The sequence below is a fragment of the Hydra vulgaris genome, chromosome 03 (assembly GCF_038396675.1).
Source record: "Hydra vulgaris chromosome 03, alternate assembly HydraT2T_AEP".
Lineage (NCBI taxonomy): Eukaryota > Metazoa > Cnidaria > Hydrozoa > Anthoathecata > Hydridae > Hydra > Hydra vulgaris.
In genome coordinates, this window is record NC_088922.1 from 44,246,150 (window position 1) to 44,271,560 (window position 25,411).

At 27.1% G+C, this 25,411-nt stretch overlaps 2 protein-coding genes across 2 annotated transcripts in view; one reads left to right on the plus strand and one right to left on the minus strand.

Annotated features, from left to right (window-relative positions):
• The window catches only part of LOC100213529 (phosphoacetylglucosamine mutase), a 43,492-nt gene extending 21,728 nt beyond the window's left edge, over positions 1 to 21,764 (plus strand). The window contains exons 10-21 of the mRNA XM_065793346.1: positions 4,170 to 4,250; positions 4,362 to 4,405; positions 4,569 to 4,629; positions 5,818 to 5,876; positions 15,643 to 15,744; positions 16,040 to 16,095; positions 17,893 to 17,950; positions 18,710 to 18,769; positions 18,889 to 18,951; positions 20,877 to 20,998; positions 21,487 to 21,538; positions 21,626 to 21,764. Of these exons, the coding sequence (XP_065649418.1) occupies positions 4,170 to 4,250; positions 4,362 to 4,405; positions 4,569 to 4,629; positions 5,818 to 5,876; positions 15,643 to 15,744; positions 16,040 to 16,095; positions 17,893 to 17,950; positions 18,710 to 18,769; positions 18,889 to 18,951; positions 20,877 to 20,998; positions 21,487 to 21,538; positions 21,626 to 21,724 (857 nt within the window). The 3' untranslated portion in view covers positions 21,725 to 21,764. The remainder of the gene's footprint in view (positions 1 to 4,169; positions 4,251 to 4,361; positions 4,406 to 4,568; positions 4,630 to 5,817; positions 5,877 to 15,642; positions 15,745 to 16,039; positions 16,096 to 17,892; positions 17,951 to 18,709; positions 18,770 to 18,888; positions 18,952 to 20,876; positions 20,999 to 21,486; positions 21,539 to 21,625) is intronic.
• LOC136077838 (E3 SUMO-protein ligase ZBED1-like) lies at positions 7,564 to 9,296 on the minus strand. Its single transcript, XM_065791990.1, has 2 exons — positions 7,863 to 9,296; positions 7,564 to 7,672 (listed from the first exon to the last, which is right to left on the minus strand). The coding sequence occupies exons 1-2, from the start codon at positions 9,294 to 9,296 to the stop codon at positions 7,589 to 7,591; spliced, it is 1,518 nt and encodes a 505-aa protein (XP_065648062.1). The 3' UTR covers positions 7,564 to 7,588.
• Positions 21,765 to 25,411: the final 3,647 nt, after the last annotated feature.

Below are 25,411 nucleotides of genomic sequence, written 5' to 3' on the forward strand. Positions count from 1 at the left end.
CTAATAGTATGATTTTTAGAACTTCAAACAAAGTAAATAAACTTAGCAAGCTTAAATTCATATACAAAACTCAAAGAATGTATTCTACGGAGTATTATGGAATTGTTTAAGACTCCACTTTGAATTTAAATAAAAGCTCTAACAGAGCATACAAAATGCCCTTTTCTCATCTAAGATTTATGAATCATTAAATGCCACATTTAACTTTGAAAGCATCTTTAACAGTCTACTCAACTGTAATAGTACCACTACTAATTTATTGTGTTATCTAACCTCAGTCTCTAAAGCTCAAATTTAAAAATGTTGTATCCTTAGAGAGCAGAGCTCATAGCGTTGTCAACAAATGCAATTTCAATGAAAAAGATATGCAAACTAAAGCAATCATTTTACTGATAAAAAAAATAAAGTAATGTAAATGTGTATGTAAAGTATGTGTAGAAAAGAATGTCTAGTTTTTCATCAACTTTTGGAACTACTTTTCACGAGTTATTATTTCGACAATTATTATTGACGACAAGAAATAATAATATCAATGTCAAATTAAAAAAGTTTTAAAATATAAGAAAGATTTAAATATGTACAAAACTGTTTTTTACTACACAAAAGCAAAAGTATTTAACAATTTAACAAAAATTTAAAAGATATAAGCAATTTTAAAGATTTTAAAAAGGCATTTTAAACTTTATTTTTAAGATTTTTAATTTTTTAGTTTTGACATTCTATATGTTTAGGTTTTAAAATACTTTATGGAACTAGATACGCTACACAAAAAAATATCTTTTAGGTGAGCCCCTCTCAGAACTACCTTTCATCAGCCTCTCTTAGAACTACCTTACTACCAGCCGGTCTGAAAACCATTAACCTGTGTGAAGGTAACAGTAGCAGTTGTATAGTCACTAACATGGAGGCACTACCGAATACAAATAAATAGAGTCAAGAAGATCCAGAATTCATCATCCTAGGCAGGAAACAATTTTTTTATTGAGAAACTATCTTAGCCTTTACTAAATTGAATGATCTAAGAGTTAACTTCTCCTAACATTTTACTAAAAAAGCAGATTCTCGTCAGAGAGAAACAGGGCAGGTTGTACTTGATAACATGTTACCAGTAGCATGGTGATCATGATGATCCTGAACCTGATCTGACCTAAAGTTATCTGACCTAAAGTGATTTAATCTGATCTGACCTAAAGTAATCTGACCTAAAGTTAAAAGAATTTATTTCTGTAAGCAGTACTCTAACACATTGCAAGAGAATTTGAATATAAATTAAGAATACATACATGTAGTTACTTACAGATTAGCTAAGACTGGGCCAGAGGCTCACACAGAACATATGCATACATAATGTAACTTACAGGTGAGTGAACACCCTGTTAATGTTTTAGACAGAACACTAACATACCCATATAGCAACTTTTTGGTAAGCTGACACAACTCTAGCTAAAACTTTTTTAACTATATAACAGATAAAAATAGATATTATGTTAGATATAGCATGAGCTACAATGCTGCAGCATCAAGTTTTTTTAATATATTGAGGCTTTTTTCAGCATCATGTTTACTTATTTTCTTAAGGTTCATTCATAAATTATTCATCCAACCTTTATCTATTTATATACGTAAATAGATAAGGGATAGATGTATAATTGATGGCTGAATATTGAATATATAAATAAATGTATAGCAATTTGTGATTTAAATGCTTAAGAAAAAGTTTGAAAACTAAATTTCTATGCAAGTTAAACAATATTATTATTACTTTTTTTTATGTTTTGTAAGAAAGACAAAAAACTTTCTTCTATATTGATATTTTTGTTTAGCACCAAAATAACACAACAACTTCATTAAATGATTTTTAAATTATTAATTAAATGACAACCTCATTTTCATGCATCAAATAAGAATGAGAATTTTGTTATTAATAGAATTGCTCATATTACACAAAACATTTGCAATTAAGAGTAAGGCTAAACAATATGCATGTCATTTGCTTATTTTATTTTTAACAAAGTGTGATTCTTGATACGTTTATAAGCATTATACTTGTTATAAAAAAAATACAAAGCAACTTAAGTTGCTGTTGGTTAATTAAAAAGGTAAGTTTAATTACTCAGTTTTGGTCAAATATTTTTTAAATTTTTGAGGTGTTGAAATGAATAAATGAATGTATGTTATATAATCTAATATTTCATAGTATTTTTTAAAATGGGTTGTCTTCGCAAGAAAGACACAAATACAGGAGAAAAGAGAAAAATTCAGATTAATCTCAAAAGGCTACTGTTTCTTCGAAAGTATCTTATCAATCAGTTCCCCATGAACCAGCTCCTTAACATTGGAAATATGCTTAGATATATACAAATTGTTAAAACTCCAAGATCTTTAAAGTTTAAATCTGCTAAGCCTGTTGTAGCTTGTTCTCAAATTTTTCCAGGCATAGCTCTCATCTGCAAGGGTGGATTATGCAAAGATCCCAACCATAGATGTGTCACTGCTCTTGTAATGAATGTTTAGAACAAGGCTGTTTTTGGAGAACTTTCCATTTCCAGAGCTGCTGTCAAATAAAAAAAAATGCAATTTTAAATTATGTTGATAAAAAACAAGCAACTCAGCACAAAAAAAATGATAGTTAAATACAAACATAAATAGAAAAAAAGTAACCAATACATAGGAAATTAATTAACTTAAGAAATAGTTTGTCTTCATATTATTAAGGGAAGATTCTGAAGCTCCATAATAAGTATTGCAAACTCATCTAATTAAGAAATCTAAACTGGGATTCCAGCATTGGTAGATTTACCCAGATACTTGTGGGAAAGTTTAGGGAGAAGATCCAATTAGATTGGCTTTGTTCCCAGGAGTAATGTTGTAACGCCACTGCTTCCAATACTGAAGTATTTGTTGGCGCTATTTTCACAAATTTTCTCAACATCTCTTTTCTTTGGTTTCTCTGCACGCAACACATGTTGAAGTTACACATCTCTTATTTTATGGAAGCTTTCATTGGTAAAAAAAATATAAGGGCAAAAATATAAGCATCAAGTAATAGGTGGACAAGATGGATAAGATCATCAGGTTTAGTTGGAATGGGCTACAGGTTGAATCATCTCTGTAAAACATTTTAAGAGAGGCCTTAGAGTTTTGGAAGACAGCATTGACCACAAGAACATTTAACAGGGGGGACTACAAGAAACTCTGTGAACAAGTTGTCTTCTATTAAGGAGGCGTTATACCAGGGTTTCATTTTTATCAACTTGGAGCCTGTCATGAACTCAGGTATATTTAAAAAATATTATCAATAACTACTACCCAAACTAGGACAAGGCCCTTCTTGTCAGCATGTAGTGACATATTTGGTACTTAACAGAACAGTTAGTTATACTGGTCCTAGCTGACAATAATGTTGAAGAGAAGGTAAAGAAGAAGATGTGGGAGATGTTGATCAAGTATGATGTCCCTGAGCAGTTTCATATGGGGAAACCAAAGCTACCGATTATCATGAGATTAACAAAACTTACTGAACTAGTAGGTTCCCAGAGCTGGATCCTGTTAAAGGTAACTGAAATTTCTGTCGAAGAGGTAGAGAAGTGGATCATGGGAGATGCCTGTGAAATGCTTAATCTATTTGAAAGGTTTTTAAAGTCAAAGAATATCAGACTGATCCAAAACTTTGTTGGAGGCAAAAGGTCGAATGACATGAAACAGAAATTATTTTTTTTGGGACACCCTAACGCACACTGATGATGTCATACTGAAATAGGTAGCATTGAAGGCTTCAGTACATACGTTGACTGACTATCTAGGTAGAATATGCAAGGGAGTGCCACTACAATGTCTTAATGTTTAAGTTGGGTGCAGCAATTGATTTTTTTATTATCTTTTTTTTTCTTCTAAAAAAAAAGGATTTACATCGACAAAAACAGTTGGCAAATGTATATTTATATGTGCTATAGTGTATATATATATTATTATTATTATTATTATTATTATTATTATAAAATCCAAGATAAATTTTAATTTCTTTCTAATAATAGATTTCTAATAAATTTCTCATATTTTTATGCAATTACTTATAAAGTTGATGTTGTTTTATCTGCTTACAAATAGATATTTGAAAAATATTTTTTTATGTTCTTCTTGTAGAAAATTTTCTTTTTTTTTAATTAAAGGAATGAATCTGATTGTGGGAAATCGTTATCTTTCTTTTGATGGAGATGCAGATCGAATTGTTTATTACTATGTTAATGCAGGTTATTGTTTTTTTGTTGTTTACTTTTATTATTGTTGTTATTTTTTTTGTTATGGATATTTTTAAAAATTATTGCACAATTTCTTTTGATATTTTTTTACAACTTTTTTAGATAAAAAGTTTTGCTTGCTTGATGGTGATAAAATAGCAACACTGGTACTTTTTGTTTGAATTATTATTTACTAGAGAATTTTGTTCTTTTATATTTTTTAATTGTTAATTTGTATATTTTTATTTGTAGATTTTATATTTTTATGAAAGTTATTTTGTAATTGTAGTTTATTGAAAAGTTTTAGTTTTCTTAATTTTTTTATTTGAGATTGCTGCATTTATAAAGGACAAGCTAAATATTGCTGGTATTGAACTAACAAATGGTTTAGGTATGGATTATTTAACAAGTAATTTAGGTATGGATTGTTTAAAAACATTTTTCAACATTGCATTAAGGTTAAGATATCGTTAAAAATTAGTTTATGAGCTATATATCTATTTATATTTATAATTATATTTACTTATATATATAATAAATTTATATTTCATACTTTTAAATTTGTTTTTTAAATTATTCTTATTTTTAAACAAATTAAAGTAAAGAAAATTGCATGCTTTTATTTTTTACTTGTTTTCTAAAACCAATAAATTAAATTAAAAAAAAAAATTTTTTATCAACTATAAAAAATAAATATACACATATATAAGCATATACATCTTCTAAACTGTTTGCAACAGTTGTTAATAAATTTGATACAACAAATGCAAACATGCGTGGTGAAAGGTAATCCATTCTCATCAAAATCACATCTATAATTATCAAAGTATGGAAGAGGAGTGACGTCCATTTATCTAGTTTATTCAATCAGATAAACATCATTGCTACTTTTGTTTTACTTTGCAATTAAAAATCATAATTTTTTGCTTTGTCACAAATATCTGAATAACTCAATGGTTAACTTTCTTGTTAATGTATTTAAGTAATATATTTAAATAAACATTTATAGTGTCACAAATATCCTAATAAATTTCACACAGTTTCTCAAATTTATGAAAAAGACTCAAATTTATAGTGTAAACCATGTTTAGCTTTGATTTTTAAAAATTTTCATTTTTATAAGTGTAATTTTTATTTTTTATCTTTATAAGTATCTTTTTATTGTTAAACGAATAGACTTATTGCATAACAATATATTTTATATAATTAATATAACAATATTAATTATATTTTGTTCAAGATTTTTATTTAAAATGTTGTGTTTTTGTTGAGACTTGTTTTTTCCAAACTTCTAAATGCATTAATAATAATTCTTTTAATAATAGTTTGTGTTAATGTCTTTATAAAAAATTTATTTGTAACTAAACAGGAGTATTAAAACTCATTCTACTATGCCATTAGACCATTGGACTACTATGTCATCAGACCATTTGATTACTGTGCCATCAGACCATTTGGCTATTGATACACAAGAGAAACTATATAGAAAAATATATTTTGGAGTAATATTAATTCCCACAAATTATTTTTCGTTGGAAACAATTTATTTTTGGTATTTAATTTTTTATTTGTTTTATAGGTGTTGTTCAAACAGCTTATGCAAATGGAAGCTCTACTGATTATTTGACTAAAAAATTAGTAAGTGTAATTAAACTTTCATTTTAGTAAATTCTGTTGTTCTTTTTTCTCTTGGTTTAAAAAAGAGTCAACTTTAATTCTAATATCAGCAGAAGTTCGGCATCAGATTAAATCTCCATAAATATCTGTGTGTGTACATTTTCTTTGAGAAATTGTTATACACAACACATACACAATAAATGTAAATGGAATAACTTATGACCTCTCAAACAGAGTATTAGAGAGAGATCTAAGTATTTTTGTACAGCCGGATATGAGTTGGAAACATCAAACACAAGTACATGTTAACAAAACTTCAAAAGTTCTAAATTGATTTTAAAGTGCATTTGAAAGTAGAGAGTAATACTTATACTAGCTGTGTGACCTTACATTAAATTTCCCATTCCAGCAGTTTGCCAAATCTAGCAGAAAATTTTATTGCTTGAAAGAGTTCAACACAGGGCCGCAAATATACCATTCTCAATCCAATGCTTGGTTATGAAAAGCTATAAGATATATATATATATATATAGATATATATATATATATATATATATATATATATATATATATATATATATATATATATATATATATATAATTTATATATATATATATAATTTATATATATATATATATATATATATATATGTATATATATATATATATATATATATATATATATATATATATATATATATATATATATATATATATATACCGTATATACTCGTGTATAAGTCGAGAAATTTTGGATGAAATATTTACTCTAAAACAGCAATTCAACTTATATGCGGGTCAGAAATTTTTTTCTGACCCGCATATAAGTCGAATTAAAATCATTTATTTACAACCACCCAACCGTGTAGGATATTCAAATAGTGTTTTAATTTATTTGAATATTTTTAATTCGTATCAAATAATAAACTGAAGTGCATCAAAAATAAAACAAAGTCAGAAGCTGGTTTTAAACTTAAAGTTGTTGAACTTGCTGACATCAATAATAACTCAAATGCTGCCAGAGAAAATAAAATTGATGAGAAGCTTGTGCGTGACTGGCGAAAAAATAAAAAAAATCTTTCTGAAATGCCAAAAACCAAACATGCAAAAAGAGGAGATATTCCATCGTTTCATCGATTAATGAATGGGTTTTGGACCAGCAACAAAATGGATTTACATAATTCTTTAATTGTGTTTATGTCCTTATATTTAAAATAAATGTTTTAAATAATATTTTTGACCGCAAATTTTTATTTTGAATACGCTAGATTTCAATTGTAGTCGATGTAGAAGCACTCCCTTGCGAGTCAGGCTATAAGATAGTTGATGTAGCAACACTCCGCGCATGATATAGATCTATATATATATATATCTATATATATATATTAGGGCTTGCATGCGATTAAAATTTTTAATCGCAATTAATCGCATGATTAAATTTTTTGATCATAATTAATCGCGCGATTAATTAAACACTATAATTTAAATAAATAAAAGAAACAAACATGAAAAGTTTTAAAAATCATTTGATCTATTTACATGCAAATGATAAAACATCATAAAAAAGTTCTAATTATAGTTTATACTGTTTCTAATAAACAAATAAAAATAAAATATTTGAAAAACTTGAAATAAAAAATTTCTTAAAGCCAGTCTTTTAAACATAATAACATGTTCAATGAATCTGGCAGCAGAGATGATCTGTGCTTGTCTGCGCAGGGTTCTTTTCGATATCAACTCACTTCATCTTCACTTGGGGAATCAACTTCATCCAGATCTGGTAGATTGAATACCATTTTAAGATTTATTGCTGATGCCTGCTGCAAAATAATTATTCAAATATTACCATATAAATAATATTTAACTATTTCAATTAATATTATAGTACTCATAGAATTTATCTATAAAAAAGGTTATTTTGATAAATGCAATTTTGAATCCATTATTATGCCATTAGATTTATTCAATTAAAAAAAACCATCAAATTTATTACTACAAAATGCTCACCTCTTTTGGTTCTTGTTCTATTGATACTGGTTTGAGGTCTGGAACAGATTCAAGAAGCTTCAATAATCTCTGCCAGACATTTGATCTTTCATTTGAAGCTATAAACGATAAATTTTTAAATCTTGAATCTAATGCTGACGAGATTTGCAACCAACTATCATTCAAAAAATCATTAAATCTGCGCTCCATTTCATTTACAAATTTTTCTTTAAATAGCGCGATGTAACGAGGATCATCATCTTGAATAATCATTTCACGTGATAAGTGGCATATAATTGGTAAAACCACTGAACTAGATACGTATTTATTACCACCTAACAATTCTGAAGCCACTTTGCATGGATGCAAAACATCAGCAATTTTTTCCATTTTTTCCCACTCTCTTTCTGTCAAAGTCTGTAAGTGATGGTTTTGCTCATCAAGTGTTACTGTGATGGCTTTTTTATGTTTCAACATACGTCTCAGCATATCATACATGCTATTCCACCTTGTAACAACATGCTGAATTAGATTTTCTTGTGGCAGGTCGAGGTCAATCTGATTTTCATGTAATTCCATATTATTTGCTGGACTATGTTTAAAATGTCCAACAATTCTGTGACATTTAGCTAGTGTTATGTCAAATGCAGTCTCCTCAATGGCAGATTTTATAATTAGCTGAACGGTATGTGCGAAACATGGAAGATGTTTGAAGGGAAAACTTGATACAGCCTTTACAATGTTTCTACCGTTATCAGTACCAATAGAAAATATTTTTTCAAATAATCCCCATTCATCTGCAATATTTCTGATGTGGGTTGAAACATTGTCACTTGTGTGTCGGTCCAATGTTTGATGAACACCTAAGGCAAATGAGTTCAACATCCAGTTGTTATCTATTAAATGACATGTTAAACCAAGATAACTGACATTACCCATTGAAGACCAATGATCACAGGTAATCGCTATACTAGTAGCCATGTTTATGAGGTCTATTTTTTTTTTCTTCTCATCTTCATAGAGTGTTTGCATTTTTATTTTAATTGTGTTTTGACAGGGAAGATTGTAACTGTAGTCGGATGTTGCAGTTCGAATGACATTCGTCAAACCTGGATCTGTAACAATGTTGAGTGGTCGACAGCTACTTGCAACCCAGCAAACAATGGCTTCCGTAATTTCCTTTGATTTATTTGCAGAAATTTGTTTATTTACGCCCTTTTGTGATTTAATACTGTCCTCAATTGTAAGTTGTTTTGACAAACTCGCGATCTTGCTTTGATTTTTACTAGTAGTTGCGAAGAACACGTGTTTACTGTTCAAATGATACTGAAGCGTTGTAAGACTTCGGTGATATGCAAATTCTTTGGAACAATATTTACAGATAACCAATTTTTTTGACTCGTCTTTAAAAATAAAGGCTCCGTTGAGGATAGATTGATTGCCGTTTGAACCCATAATTTAAGTTATTAACAAATAAAGTTCATCAGGATAAGATATTAAAAATTTGGAAATTTAATAAATTTATTGACAAAACAACAACGCGATCAAAACAATTTCCAAAACAAAAAGTATAAGGTAAGAGAGACATAATTGAGACAAATAAAACAAAATGGCGTCATCACAGGAATAAACATTGATTAGAAATAAGAAAGTGGTATAGAAATTTCTTTATTGCTCAAAAATGATTTTTTGATGCTAACCAAAATTAGCATTGCCAAAAAAATTTATGATCTAATCTAATGGCCAAAAAAATTTATGAGTTAGAAAATTTGATCTGCGTTAATTTTTTTAACTTGCGTTAAATTATTAGCGCTTTAACGCGTTTTTAACGCGTTAACTTTGCAAGCCCTAATATATATATATATATATATATATATATATATATCTTTTTTTAATTTTATTTTTAGGTGCCCCAAGAAGTCCTAACGGTCTTGTCACAGAGCACCGCGGAAGTGCATTTAACCGGGAAGGTCACGCCTCCTTCCTTACCGTGACGCGAAAATTTGTCCAGAGCTCGTTTCGAACCTGGATCTCCTGCTTATAAAGCAAGCGCTCTAACCACTGCGCCACAACTGCACAATATATATATATATATATATATATATATATATATATATATATATATATATATATATATATATATATATATATATATATATATATATATATATATATATTAGTAGTAGAAAATCACTTAACAAAAATTTTTCCATTTAACACTGTGTTTCATCAACAAAGATTCATCAGAAATGGATGATCAAATTAATAAAACTTCAATTTATACCAAAAATTAAATTACAGGAAGTTGCAAATGTCTTGACCACTGTAAATTTTCACACATTTGTGGAATTTGCTGACACTATTATAAAAAGAATTCTTTAGAAATGATTATTTATGCTATTTTTTTAAAATGTTTTTTTAAAAAGGGTAGTTAATGTAAATATTATTTGAACTCATTTATTTTTATAGTTTTTTAGAAGAAACTTATTTTCGTGCCTACATTTAGAAATTAATTCCGATCTTTTGTTTAATAAGCATTCTTGATTTGCATGTGTAATTATTTCAAATTTTTCTTGTAGGCATAGTATGCATTTTTTTGAAATATTGTTATATGCAGGCGCTGTTTTAAGGATAGACCAATTCAGTATAAAATCATCAATATTTTTTTCTTTTAATTCCCATATATATTTTGACAGCATGGTGTCTTTTGAATACTTTTTATTCTTGAAAGATTGCTTATGATTGGCAAAACGTTTTTTCCATTCACCCTCTGTTATGCCAATATATTGTTTATCAGGTACATTCTTAGAGGAAACAACACATTTATATACCACATTTTTTGATAAACAATTTCCACTCATTGGACAATTGATTTTTTGTTTACAATTACAATTTTCTGTAGTTTTTTCACTTAGGATTTCTTTTTTGTTTAACAAAGCCTTATTGTGACCTTTTATAATTCTTTCCATATTTTTTGTGCAACTGTAGCTAACTTTAATTGTATTTCGATTAAAAATTATATGTAATTTATTAGATCGCGGGAAATGCTTATTGACCAATTTTAAAAACACTTTTCCTATGTTAGTAGAAACATTTTTGCTATATGGGGGGTTGAACCAAATTACATTTCTAGTTCTATTTTGTTTTTTTGTATACTTTTTTTCAGGGTCAAATTTTAGTTCAAAATTTTCAAAATCACTTTTTTTTAGGGCATCTTCAAATATTCGTTTAGAGGAATTGAATACATTTTCATTTGAGGAGTTTTGGTTTAGTCTGTTATTAATTGAAATCGGGATTTGTTTTAGAACTTGGGGTGGATGGTTAGAGTTAATGTTAATATATAATAGTTCATCATTTGGTTTTTTGAAAGGCTTATATGAATTTTCAGAGAGGTTAAATGTGACATCAAGAAAATTCACAATTTTTAAATTTATGTTTATTTCGATTTGAAAGCCAATATTTTTTAAAATTTTTATAATATCTTTTCTAATTTTGTCGAGCTGTGGACCAGATTTTCTACGCATTACTATTAAACCATCGTCGCGATAAAGGCCTAAATCTTTTATATTGATTATTTTACTTAACAAATCTAAAATATATAGTCCAACAAATTTACAAATTTCTGCTCCGTCATAACTGCCCATTGTTACATCAAAGCAGTCATGTTTTTTTTTTTTTCCTTAAATCCTTAAAACAGCGCCTGCATATAACAATATTTCCAAAAAATGCATACTATGCCTACAAGAAAAATTTGAAATATTTACACATGCAAATCAAGAATGCTTATTAAACAAAAGATCGGAATTAATTTCTAAATGTAGGCACGAAAATAAGTTTCTCCTAAAAAACTATAAAATAAATGAGTTCAAATAATATTTACATTAACTACCCTTTTTAAAAAAACATTTTAAAAAAATAGCATAAGTAATCATTTCTAAAGAATTCTTTTTATAATAGTGTCAGCAAATTCCACAAATGTGTGAAAATTTACAGTGGTTAAGACATTTGCAACTTCCTATAATTTAATTTTTGGTATAAATTGAAGTTTTATTAATTTGATCATCCATTTCTGATGAATCTTTGTTGATGAAACACAGTGTTAAATGGAAAAAATTTTTGTTAAGTGATTTTCTACTACTAATATAATTGCTCTGTTCTTTTAAGAACATTGAGCACTCTATTGTGTAGAATACTTTTTGAAGTTGTTTAAATATATATATATATATATATATATATATATATATATATATATATATATATATATATATATATATATATATATATATACATATACACTGAGGCATATTCGTTTAGACGCATCAATTTTTTTCTCTTTGTCTTAATTTTTTTCTATGAATTGTCAACTGATATGCATTCAAGTTATTATCAAAATAATTGTTGTGTTGTGGGCTAATAAAAATCACACAAAAATTTTTTTTATGTGTCTTTATTAACATGAGAGCATTTTTGATATACAAAAGTACATTTTTTAATTGGAATATATCTATAGACGCAGTCATATTTTTGACATTGAAAGATGGAAATTAGTAATGCGTATGTCCTCCATTACACTGGATCACCTCAAAAATTCTGCCTTTCATTGACTCCACTAGTTGTTGAAGTGTAGTTTGATCCAACTCGGACCATGCTTCAAGGATTTTACACTTTAACTCAGTAACAGTTTTAAATTGGTGTCCAGCTGCTTTAGCGTCATAAACTTTTCTTGATGGCATTCCCCACACGTTCTCGATTGGATTTAAGTCCGGGCTACAAGCTGGCCATTCCAGAACCGGGATTTTGTGGTCTTTAAACCATTTCATAGAATGCCTAGATGTGTGAATTGCAGCATTATCTTGCTGAAATATGGCATTATCGTCCATATTTTCATCCATATAAGTTATGAGAACATCATCCAACATTTCTGTATACTTTATCGAGTTCATTTTAGGTAAACCACAACACAGAGTCAATTTTCCTGAATAAGAAAATCCACCCCAAACCATTAAACTTCCTCTTCCATAATTTCGTTTTGTTTGTGGGTCATTTATTCCTCTTAGATCATGCCAATAACAACTGTAAGAGTCCGGACCATCTAAATTGAACTTTTTTTTATCTGAAAATATTACGTTTTGCCACTCATGAGTCCAATGCATATGGTTTTTAGCAAACTGTAATCTAGCAATTTTATGGTGTTTTTTTAACATTGGTTTTTTGTGTAGTTTCTTCCACTTTACGTTTGGTGTTGTACGTAGAATATGTGCAACATGTTTATTGGTGACAGGCAATAATAATTTATCCTTTATTTGTGTTGCATTCAATTTATTTTTGGTTGCTTTGAAGCGAATTCAATTAATTTGCCGATTTGTTAATACTTTGTTGCCGTTTGTTGCTTTTTTTACACCGTAATTGTCACCTTTTGCAATGTAGTTTCGTACAACATGGTCAGATCTTCCAATTTTTCTTGCTATTTTTCGTATAGAAAGTGCTGGTGAGATTTCTGAGCCACGATATAAATTTGTATTTTTTCAGCACCTGTCAAATACTTTTGTTTAGGCATTTCGTAAAATGCAATAAAAATGATACTGGCAGAGCAAAAGATCAAATTACACTAAAATTTATCAATTTATTTATGTAAAAGTGATTAAAAATCAATAATTACCGTTATTAACCTGATTGCGTCTATAGATATATTCCAATTAAAAAACATGCTTTTGTATATCAAACATACTCTCATGTTATTAAAGACACATAGAAAAAATCATTTTGTGGTTTTTATTAGCCCACAACACAACAATTATTTTGATAATAACTTGCATGCATATCAGTTGACAATACAAAGAAAAAAATTAAGCTAGAGAGAAAAAAATTGATGCGTCTAAACGAATATGCCTCAGTGTATATATATATATATATATATATATATATATATATATATATATATATATATATATATATATATATATATATATATATATATATATATATGTATATATATATATATATATATATATATATATATATATGTATATAAATATCTTTGTGTGTATATATATTTATATATCTGCAGGAATAAATAACCATATAAAAATATAAGTATATATACTTTTTCATATGTATAAAAGTTTTTTCATTTACATTCCCTAGCCAAATTATTAGACACTCTATAGCTTTTTAATAATTGCATGTTTTGCAATGCTTTTACATGTGAACATACATGTAGTCGGTTTTTATTTCAGAGATTTTTTATATACTTTGATTTGAAATTATTTTTAAGTATGGCATCGCAATGTTTTTTACTTATATCAAAATGTTGGTAAATGAACTTAAACAAATATGAACTGGCTTCAGCCATGTTCTTTCATGTATCAGTTGAGGCATATTTCTTTTTCTTAATGTGATGTGTTTATTTGTTTTGCAGGTTTATACTTCATAGTTATTTGTTTATTTTGTGTGCAGTGTTTGAATAATCAATTGGAACATTTTAAGGATGTTTAATATTTTTCTTTTTTTTAACAAGTCTGCTTTTTAACAGGTCTGCTTTAGCAATAAAAGCACATTAGAAGTTTAGAAATAACCTCTCTGCATTGTGGCAAAAAAAAAAAGTTTAATCATGGCTGTTTTGTTCAGACTGTTAAGCACCCTACAAAGTGATGACCTGGTTAGTCATCAGTGGAAAGGGTGCTGGATGTCTGTACAAGGTAATATGTAAAGAGACAAGATTAGTATAACAAAGTCTTACAAAATGGTTTGGTTTTGTAGCTCAGAGAATGATTTTAAAATGAGAATCCATTCATTTTGATGCAAAACAGAATTTCTGTTAACTAGTAGGGTGTGTCAAAGCTTATTGGGAAGAGAAAAATATCTCTTTGTTAGATTGGCCTGGTAATAACACAGATACAAACCCTACTAAAAACGTGTGGTAGCTGATGAAGAGAGCAGTGGTTTCAGATTTGATCTCAAGCAAAACACAACTTTTATAAAAGATGCGTGGAATCATTATCCTCAAATGCAGGAGGCAGTACAGTCTTGTAATAATAGCAGTTTGAGCAGAATTAAAGCTCTAATATTGGCTCCTGGTAAGGGAGCTCACCAAAATATTGTATCATTGGTTAATTAAAATTTTATAGAATTTAATAGTCCATCTAATAATTTTGGCCAGGGACTGTACGTTTAACATCCTAGGTTTTACATTTGTGTGGTATGGACGAATTTCCATAATGCTTTTTTCTTATTTAAATGTAAAGTTGTGGAAGACATGAAACATTTTTTTTTTACAGCTGATTATATATATATATATATACATATATATATATATATATATATATATATATATATATATATATATATATATATATATATATATATATATATATATTAGTGACGTGCCATCGGCAAAGGCCGATTGAGGCTAATTATAGGGTTTAATGTATGTATATAAAGGTAATATCTTAATATTAGGTATGCAACTTGTATATATAAGGTGTGTCTATGCACCAGTTTGGTTTGGCTTAATAGCCGATACTGATGCATCGGCCAATGCCTATTAATCAACCCATGTCATCCGCCGATTAATCGGCCAATGGTTAAGCTGATTAATTGGTTGCTGGCTATCAATAGCATAGACTAGTAGGTTGAATCACTTCTGATGAATAGGTACATGTTAAATATGTAATTTAAATCCTTAATATTATTATAGTACCCTTAAATAAGTACATTAAACCTGTTATTAGCCACAATCAGCATTAGCCGATGGCACATCACTAATATATACATATACATATACATATAAAAATTCATTTAGAATGTTCCTGTTGGAATAGCAAAAACTGGTGTAAAACATCTACACCACAAAGCTCAAGAGTTTGACATTGGTATTTACTTTGAGGCTAATGGTCATGGAACTGTAAGAAGCTTTAATTAGTCAAGTTAAATTACTATAAATTTAGAAAATTTAAATTATCAATGTTAATATACATTAAAATCTTTCTATATCACAAACCTTTTTTTTTTTTTTTCCCAGTTTCATAAAGAAATAATTACTAATGTTTTGTTTAGAGGGTGTTAATATTTTTTGTCTAATAATGCTTTCAAGACAAAATAATACAAATCAAATAATTTGAAAGCATGAGCTTAAATATTAAACATTTAGGCCTAACTCTTTATGACACTAAAATATTTTTTTATATTTTTTTTTTCAGGTAATATTTAGTGCTGAAGCATCAGAGAAAATACGAAATCCTAGTAATGGCCTCAGGTGAAATTAAAATAAAAAGCAATAGGCAATATAGTTATACAAAATGTTTGTGTTTATATGTGGTAATATGTAAAACCACAGTTGTTTATATCACCATAGTGATATAAACAAAAGGAGTTTTTAAAGATTTTCTTGCATGAGTAACAAAATTTGTTTTGGTAATTATAAAAATATGAAAATAATTATTTTAAACATGATAAATCATCCCAGTCAAAGAGTTAAAAAATCAAAACATAATTCCATGGGTTTCAAAACTAAGTCATAGATGTTTATAGATGTATAAGAAACAACTAGCTAGAATAGTCTCAAAATACTCTGTCATATTAAATAACTACACAAAAAAATTCTGTGGAGCTATTGGCAAACTACAATGTTACTCCAAAAATAAGATCTAGCACTTATTCACCAAAGACCAAATTTATTTTGTTTAGTTTAAAAAAATTTTACAATTGCGTATGCAGTAATTAATGTAAATTTTAATTAAAAAATACTTGTTAACAACTTGTCGACCTTATAATATAAGTTTTTTTATATTGCAACAATTGTTTTATTTTTAGTATTGTAAATGTGAATGTAAATATTACATAATTATAATATAAATATAAATACAATATAAAGTTATAATAGATTTAGTAAAAAATAATTATTTTTTTCTTTTTAAACACAGGTAGGCAGTGCAGAGAGATTTCTTTATTCTAAAATTCTTGGTGTGAAATATGTAATATAACTATAACATTAATGTAATACATGTAATATAACTATAACATTAATGACAATATGGTCAAGTATAAAAGAAAAGAATTATTGTTATAAATAAAATTATTGTTATAAATAAAATGAAAAATGCAAAGTCATTTTTAAAAATTCAAATAAAATAATTGCATAATATACTGCGATGCTTTTTAAAAGGCACGGTTGTTGCAAAAAAAAAATTATTGCAATTAAAAGATCCACAATAAAAGTGATTAGTATATTAAAGTTATTAATATATAAAATATATAATTTATTACATAAAATAAAAATTATAATTTTTAATTAAAGTTGTAATATTATATAGTATTATAAACAGTAAAAACTTTTATTGCTCTTTGTAAAAAATTTTATCAAATAAGTAATGTTATTAATAAATAGCAAATGTGAAAACTTAAAGTCAGCCTTGTTTAAAGAATTTTTTTGCGGCGCAATAAATGACACTTTTTATGTATATACTCTTGTAACATTAACATTACAAACATATGCTTGTAACGAGTATAAAACCAAATTTTGTATTTATTAGGCAATTTCTTTAACGAATAAACAGATAACAAAAACCTGTGCAAAAGCCAAAAGCTCTTTAGCCAGGAGCTGTTTAGAGGAGCAGATCGCATGGCTTGCCATTTCATTTTATGAGTTTTTTTCCGCTCTTGCACTCATTTACTCATGGGCATATTCTCGCGAATATGCCCATATATATATGCCTATATATATATGGGCATATTCGCGAGAGTGGTGGTCGTAACATTCAACACTTATATATGTATATATGTGTATATATATATATATATATATATATATATATATATATATATAGAGAGAGAGAGAGAGAGAGAGAGAGAGAGAGAGAGAGAGAGAGAGAGAGAGAGAGAGAGAGATAGAGAGAGAGAGAGAGAGAGAGAGCCCATTTGCTATAAAAATATTTTAATAAAATATTTATTAGGTATATTAGTATAAAATATTTTATTATCAAAAACAATTTTTCTTGTTTAAAATATTATAAGATTTTTTATTCGATTCTTAATGCTTAAGATTGTATTTTAGTGATAAGCAGAAAGAAGCAGTAAATAAATTAAATGCATTTATGGAACTTACCAATCAGGTGAGTTATAATATCATATGCAATAGTAAGACTTCTTTTGCAGTTTTAATATACAATTGTAACATTTTGACATATATATCACAGAGTTTATGTAGAATAAACGCGCACACAATGGTATTTTAATAGTATTTTTATAATATGCAAAACCAATTTAGAAGTCATCGATTCTTGTTTTTGTTTAAGTTATAAGAAAAGTATTTTAACTATCAGAACGGCAAAGTTTTAATAATTATTTTTTATTAAAGTATTTATAAAATAGTAATACAATTAAAATTAATCATAGTTAAAATAATTATAGAACATAGTGTAAATATAAATAATATTATTATAATATATAATTAGTTGATATAATTAAGAACTATATTTTCAACTACTGGAAAAAACAAAAATTCGCTATTATAATATGAGAAGATCTTGCCACAGCTGATAGATTTGATTAGATCTCTAACTGTTTTTTATTTAATGAAAAGATCTTTCTACAGCAGAGAGACTTGTTTAGATCCCTATTTGATTTTTTTTTTTAATATTATGTCAATTAAAACTTTCGTTTAACAAAGCAGCAGTTTTTATTATTATCATTATTATTATTGTTATTATTAATATTAATAGTGTATCTATTAGTTTTCATTTTATTTATATTAGTGAGTATATATTCAAATCATGCAACACTTATTTTTCTAAAATTTAAAACTTAAAAAAGGTTATTTTATCCTTGTTTTTATTCAGGTATATTCTACAGATATTTTTGTTTTTTTATAGACTGTTGGGGATGCTATTTCAGACATGCTTTTGGTTGAATCGATTTTACATGAAAAGCAGGTTTCTCTTCTTTTTAAAAATTTCAACCAATTTATTATGATATTTATAAAGTTTATTATTTTCTGATTTTGTATTTTACTTAAAAAATGCATAAACATACATATCATGTTAAATAATAGTGGAGTTGTATTGAATGGGACAACGAGTATCAAGACTTACCAAACAAGCTGGGAAAAGTGCTGGTAAGTTGGGTTTCTTTATGTTTGTCTTTTCTTTGGAATTGTATATATATATAAAAGTACATATACAATACTTTTAGTTGCTATTGACCGATCAAACACAAACTTCAGATGGTTTTTTTATTTTTAATGATTCAGATGAAAATTATTTGTTCTGGATTCCCTAGATTTCAAGAATTTTCAGACAAAAAATATTTTTTAGTTTTCGGACTGCAAATGCTAATTTATCAATAGATTTTATATATTTATGAATGAATTTGGTTTCCAGGAGAGTAAATTACAAGATATCGTTTTAGGCAAAAAAAATTTTGCACATCAGGGCTGAATATATTTATTGTGAGAGTACCATTTAAAAAATTTCATTCCAACATTTACAAGCTGTCACCTTTACCCGCATTTAAATTGGAGATAAAAGACATGAAGAGGTAAAAGACAAAAAAAAAAACATAAAGAGGTAAATAGTAAGTATATAGCCATTTATAAGTATGTCAAATATATATCAGCCAAGTAAACAAGTGGTGTAAAATATTATATCCGCTCAGGTGCCTGTTTGCCAAACCAGCTGTATAGTGTTAAGCTTGTTTGGCATTAAAACACTGAAATTGGAGGTCTTTTTTATTTTGTGCAGGTGGTATTCTACAGTACTATGAAGGCATCCAAATTCACTTGCTAAACAATGTGTAGTTAATCTTGGACGGCTTTTGATCATCTGCTTTAAATGATTTAAATCAAATTTCATTGGTCTTCCAGATCTTGGTTGATCTTAAGATCTTAAATTAACTCCAACTCATAAAACAGACAGTCTCATAAGTGGTCTTTAATCTCAGTATCCTACATAATCTTTAATGTCATCCATTTTCATAAACACAGAAGTTGAAAATTTTTAATTTGCTATTGTAATTCAGGTCGTTTCATTATTATAATTTAATAGGTCGTTTCATGGAAGTCTCTCCAAGCTTCCCAGTTATACTAGGAATATTTAGAAAAATTGTTTATTTTAACCCAATAGTTATGCAGTTCATTATTCATCTTTTAGTCAGTAATATCTATTTGAAGCAAATGAGGCTCTTCAGAAATAGTGAAGACAACAAACCTAGGAGTAGGAAAACTCTGATATGCATCATCCAGTTTAAAAGCTAAATGATTAAAATAAAACAGAAAATTAAAATGATTAAAGTAACGCAGAATTTTTTTATTAATTTTTTTATGATTGATTTTTGTTGTTGAATTGAAACTGTTGCTATTGTAGAGTTTGATTTTTTTCTTGAAGATAATATCATTGTTACAATTGTCAATATAATTGATAATTATTATAACTTATTATAGCTTTATTGTTATTATTATTTTTTTAGATTAATTTACGCATGCTTTTATTTATTATTATTGCTGTTAATTTTTTTGTTTGTTTGTTTATTTTATTTAGGTTTCACTCCAATGGTATATAAATAAAAAATAGTTTTTAACTATGAATGACTACTAACCTAATTTTGTTAAATTATAAAAAAAACTTGTAATTTTTCAATTTTTGGTTGAACAAATGGACAAATGAATAAGTAAAAATAATATCACTATTATAATTTTTATTGTTATAACAACTATGTTGCTGTGCTATATACTATGTACTATACTATACACTGGGTTTGACATATTAGGATGGTTTATTTTTTATAAACAAATAAAGTTAAACAATGATTTTTCAGTATCTTTCATGGATATTTAGGGAGTTTTGCTTGTGCTTTGTTATAATTGCTTGTAAATTTTATTATAGTTGTTTATTAAAACCCAACTCTCTTTTTTTTTTTACTTTTTTTTTTTTTTATTAAAATGAAGAAAAAAAGATTATTAATTATAATTTTTTTTTTTTTTTGAGAAACTCTAAGTTTTGAATTTTTATCCGAATGCATAATTTTTAATATCTTGTGTTTTAGGTAAAAGATCGCTGTATATTAAATGTAAACCATGACGAAACTCGTTTGATTGAGCCAAAAGAACTTCAGCAAAAGATTGATGAAATTGTTAAGTGTTGGCCTAACTGTCGTTCATTTGTTAGGTAATAGTTTAATTCTCACACTGATTTTTTTCATGAAATTTGCATGAATAGAAATTAATGAAAACTTTTTAAAATGGAGTAATGTTGCAGTTGTGAAGTCCTTGGTTTATAGTTAAGAGGTACACAGGTACAGAGTTCCAATATTAACTATAATCTTCAAAAAATATAAATCTTTTTTATATATATTACCAGGAAAAAATATTTCACTGTTAAAACGGTCAACTTAGGCAACCTTCCCTTGTATAAGTTGTGTTAAAATATCAATCAGATCGATTGTTCAATATCTCTCTGTACGCTTCATATTTACTTGCCAATTTATGGGAAAATTTTTCAGTCTTGATTACATTTTGCAGTTTCACAAGCATCATAGTTTATAAGGACAATAAGGTCATTGTAGGATTTTGATTTTAAAGGTTTTTAAAATATATAAGTCTATTAGTTAAATGTAATAAATCTCAAAATATATTTAATAGCATAAATTATTTCAGGCCTTCGGGAACTGAAGATGTTGTTCGAGTTTATGTCGAAGCTCGTACTATGGTAATGATATTTGATAAAGTTTTGTCGCAGGGTATGGTTATATTCGTTTAAAATTTTTTAATTTTAAATGTGTTTTTTTTCTACCAGAATATTACTGAGAGAGTTTGTGGCTTAGTCTGTCAAGCTGTTTACGACATATGTGAAGGTGTTGGAGAGCGTGCTGTGCTTCCTCCACTTCTTCATTAGTTATGCTGTGATATATTTGTGAATATTTACTTTATTTTTACATTTTGTTATAAATTAAAAAAGATTAAAAAAAGACAACTTATATAAAAATAGTTTTAAAAAATTAGTTTTAATATAAACGGTTTTTACATAAAATATCAATTTATTTATATAAAAACTTAATAGAGGTGACGTATGGTGGTTGAGGACAATTTATGTTGAATTTAACTAATCGAATAATTACAACAGTTTTCTTGTTTATGAAATTAATTTATTTATCTTTAGTTCGATTTTTATATTTTTCTTTTTGTTTTTGCCTTTTTTATAAGTATATTTGTTTTGTCATATATATATATATATATATATATATATATATATATATATATATATATATATATATATATATATATATATACATATATACATACATATATATAGGCTTTTATTTATAAATTTCTTAGTTACGTCATTAAAACGATGGGTAACATTTTTTATAAAATCCCTATTCATACTGACAATAAAACAAGCTATATTTAATGTGATATAATAACGATATACTGTGGTATTTTTACGCGTTTTACGTTTTATTATTCTCACTAAATATAAAATCCGAACACTTAGAGACTTCGGTGAAATTTAAAATCTATCAAATTTGGAGTTTTCTTCAAGTGTAAATTAAGTCTTAAGTTACCTACCAAACCAGTTTTAAGTTACCAAATAAAAACTCTCATCGGTTTTTTTTGTGAATAATATAAAAAGTAATTTAGCAAAAAAAAAAAAAAATATTTTTTTTAATATTTCTGATATTTAATGAAACCCTGATATTAAATATTGACTACTTTTGTGCTGTCTAATTACTTTTTGATTTTTATTTATTTTATTTGTTATAAAATTAAAAAAAAATAGTTAAACATTTTTATAAAACTCACTACTATGCTCAGTAAAAAGAATTTTTGAAAGTTAAAAAAATTTTTTAATGCTTGTTGATTTTTTTCAGAATCAGAAACAATCGAAGAAACAAAAAAGTTACCGATAATTTAACATTTAAAAAAGAATTTGAAGTTAAAACCTAAATCTTATGTTATTGATTAACATGATTGAAAAAAAAGTTGTTAACAGATTTAACCCAATTATTTCGGTAGGTCGTTTAAAAATCCTCATAGAACTCCTTCACAGAACTCCTAAAAAGCTTCAAAAAAAATAATTTAAATAACTCCTTCAACGAACCATCCATTTCCATGGATAAAATTTAAATGAATGTAGCTGTTTTGAAGCTTTGATCAATCTTTTTATCAATTAGAATAGTTATTGGAAGAAAAGAACAAAATCGTTGTACAAGGATTTAGAACACTAAAAAATGTGTTTAAAGTATAGCCAAAAAAAATGGTTTATAAGTGGCGCAATAATGTAATTAACTGTTTTCTATAGTTTTTTATTATTCTGATGGTATATTAGAAATTGCTACTACAACACCAAAAAAAAGTAAGAAAAATTAAATTTATTAAAGAACGTTTATCCAAAGTCTCAGATCAAAATAATATATCCATCTTGGGATAGCATTGTACTGTTTCTTTAGAGAATAAAATTTAAACTTGAATTCTAGGGTATTTTTTCCAAGAAAATAAGCTTAGTTTTACTGCAGTTTTTAAGCCTTGCATGACTTATATGACTTCTATGTTTTCCTAGATGATGAGAAGATCAGGCAGTGTAATGGCACTTATGTTTCTTATTTCAATAGAAAAAAAATGTTATGAATACATTTATAAATGTTATGGATATATTTATATATAGTTACGGTAACATTTCAAAGTTTTCAATTTTTTTAGTTTATTTATTCACTTTTGCTTAACTTTGACCGTTGGGTCTGAAATTTTCAGTTCTTGATCATTGATCAAGTACCTATTGAATTCATTTAATATACAAGTTTCTGTTGATGATTTATAGATCTTCATTTTTTGATTTCCATCTTTATAAAATTTCACGACATTTAATTACATATTCAAAAAATTACCTGTTAAATGAATTTTTAAAGTGAGTGTACAAAACATCTATTTATGTGACGATGACTCAAAATACGTTGTTTTGAAAATTAATATGAAAAGGTTGTTTGTTTTTTTGGGGTAGTTTTGTCGCCATTACGGATTTGATGCTAACTAATTTTTTAATAAAACTAATTTTTTTGTAAAAATAATATTGTTTTTTTAATTAAAACTGTTTTAAGTAAGTTGCATAAATTTATAGCAATATTATAGGAAGTTGTTAAATTATTTTTTTAACTTTGTGTTATACAATCTTAAACATTAATATATTTTAAACAGTAATAAATTTGAAAGTAAACTAAAAAAATAGTTTTTTTTCATTGAAACTTTATTACGTTTAAACCTAGTTTTTTTCCTTAAGGAACCATTTTCTGAGAAAACCAGGCAATAGTGCTGTTGGCTTAAAAGTGATATCCTTCAGTCACACTTGTTTTTTTATATAATAATGCTAATAGAGTAAGAAAAAAAAACAATGTTATAAAACAGGTTTTAGCCTTAACTTTCTGACCAATAGTAACCCTTTGGTGGAATGATAGCCCTCATTATAGGGATCACTAAGGTATAAGTATCGAAATTAGATTACAACGTCCTGGCAAGTTATTTGAATTTTCACATTCTATAGATTGCATAAACTTGCGAAATTACGGCTTATTTTGGTTTCTACGGTAGTAAAAATCTCTAATTTACATTAATATAAACAAGGAATACAAAATAGTATAATCTTGAAGCTATACAAGTAACAAACATGAAGTATATTCACAAAAAAACAGTTTTTTTACATGTAACGAATTCTAAAATAATTTAAAAATATTCTAAATAACATTCTTAAATGCCTTCTTAAAATAACTTTTCACAAGCAATCTTTACTATTGAAGTAACAGAGGCAACATTGCAACTTCTTCTGTATTCTTAATAATAATTGGGCCTTTTGTAGCTTTGCCGATGTATCTGAAAGTTGTGATGCATCGCTTCTATTGCCTGTTCTAAGTAAAGCCCAAAAGCTTGGTCATGTATCTCGATGAAATCTTTCACATGGAAAAATACACCATGGACCTTGGGTGTTACATAAGACACTCTGAATGCTTCAATTATTTGTGAGTAGTTTGGATCAAGGTTGCTTCCAAAACAGCCAGACACTAACGCATTGAATTTTCGAAAAGTATCGATGAATAGGATGGCTGCATAGCAAATGTGTTTCTCAGTAATTGATTAAATATTATGCGTAGCAGCATTTTGGATTGATTTCCTGCAAAATGCTCACTATGGTAAAGCTGTTTCTTAATTTGTAAAGCAACAGTCTAAATAGTTGATTGAGGAAAAACATAAAGTAGCGCAGAAAACAGATGATCGAAAACCCCAACTAGGAGCTTCAATTCCATGGAAGGAAGGAACTTCAAAACCAAAGTGTATCCAGATAGTTTAAATATTGGAGAATAAACAACATTTTTGTAGTCATGAACTTTTTTGATATTGGAGCCTGCTGACTTTCAAAAGTCCTCAATTTCCCTTAATTTACAAGTTACTTTGAACCAAGCTCACACCAGGTACAGGGATATTTGAGTGTACTTGAAGCCTAAAAATAATATTTGGAAGTTTTAGATTACAGGACAAGACAAATTCCTGGTCTTTCAAATTAATCAACTCAAATACTTGCGAAACGTTAGTATAA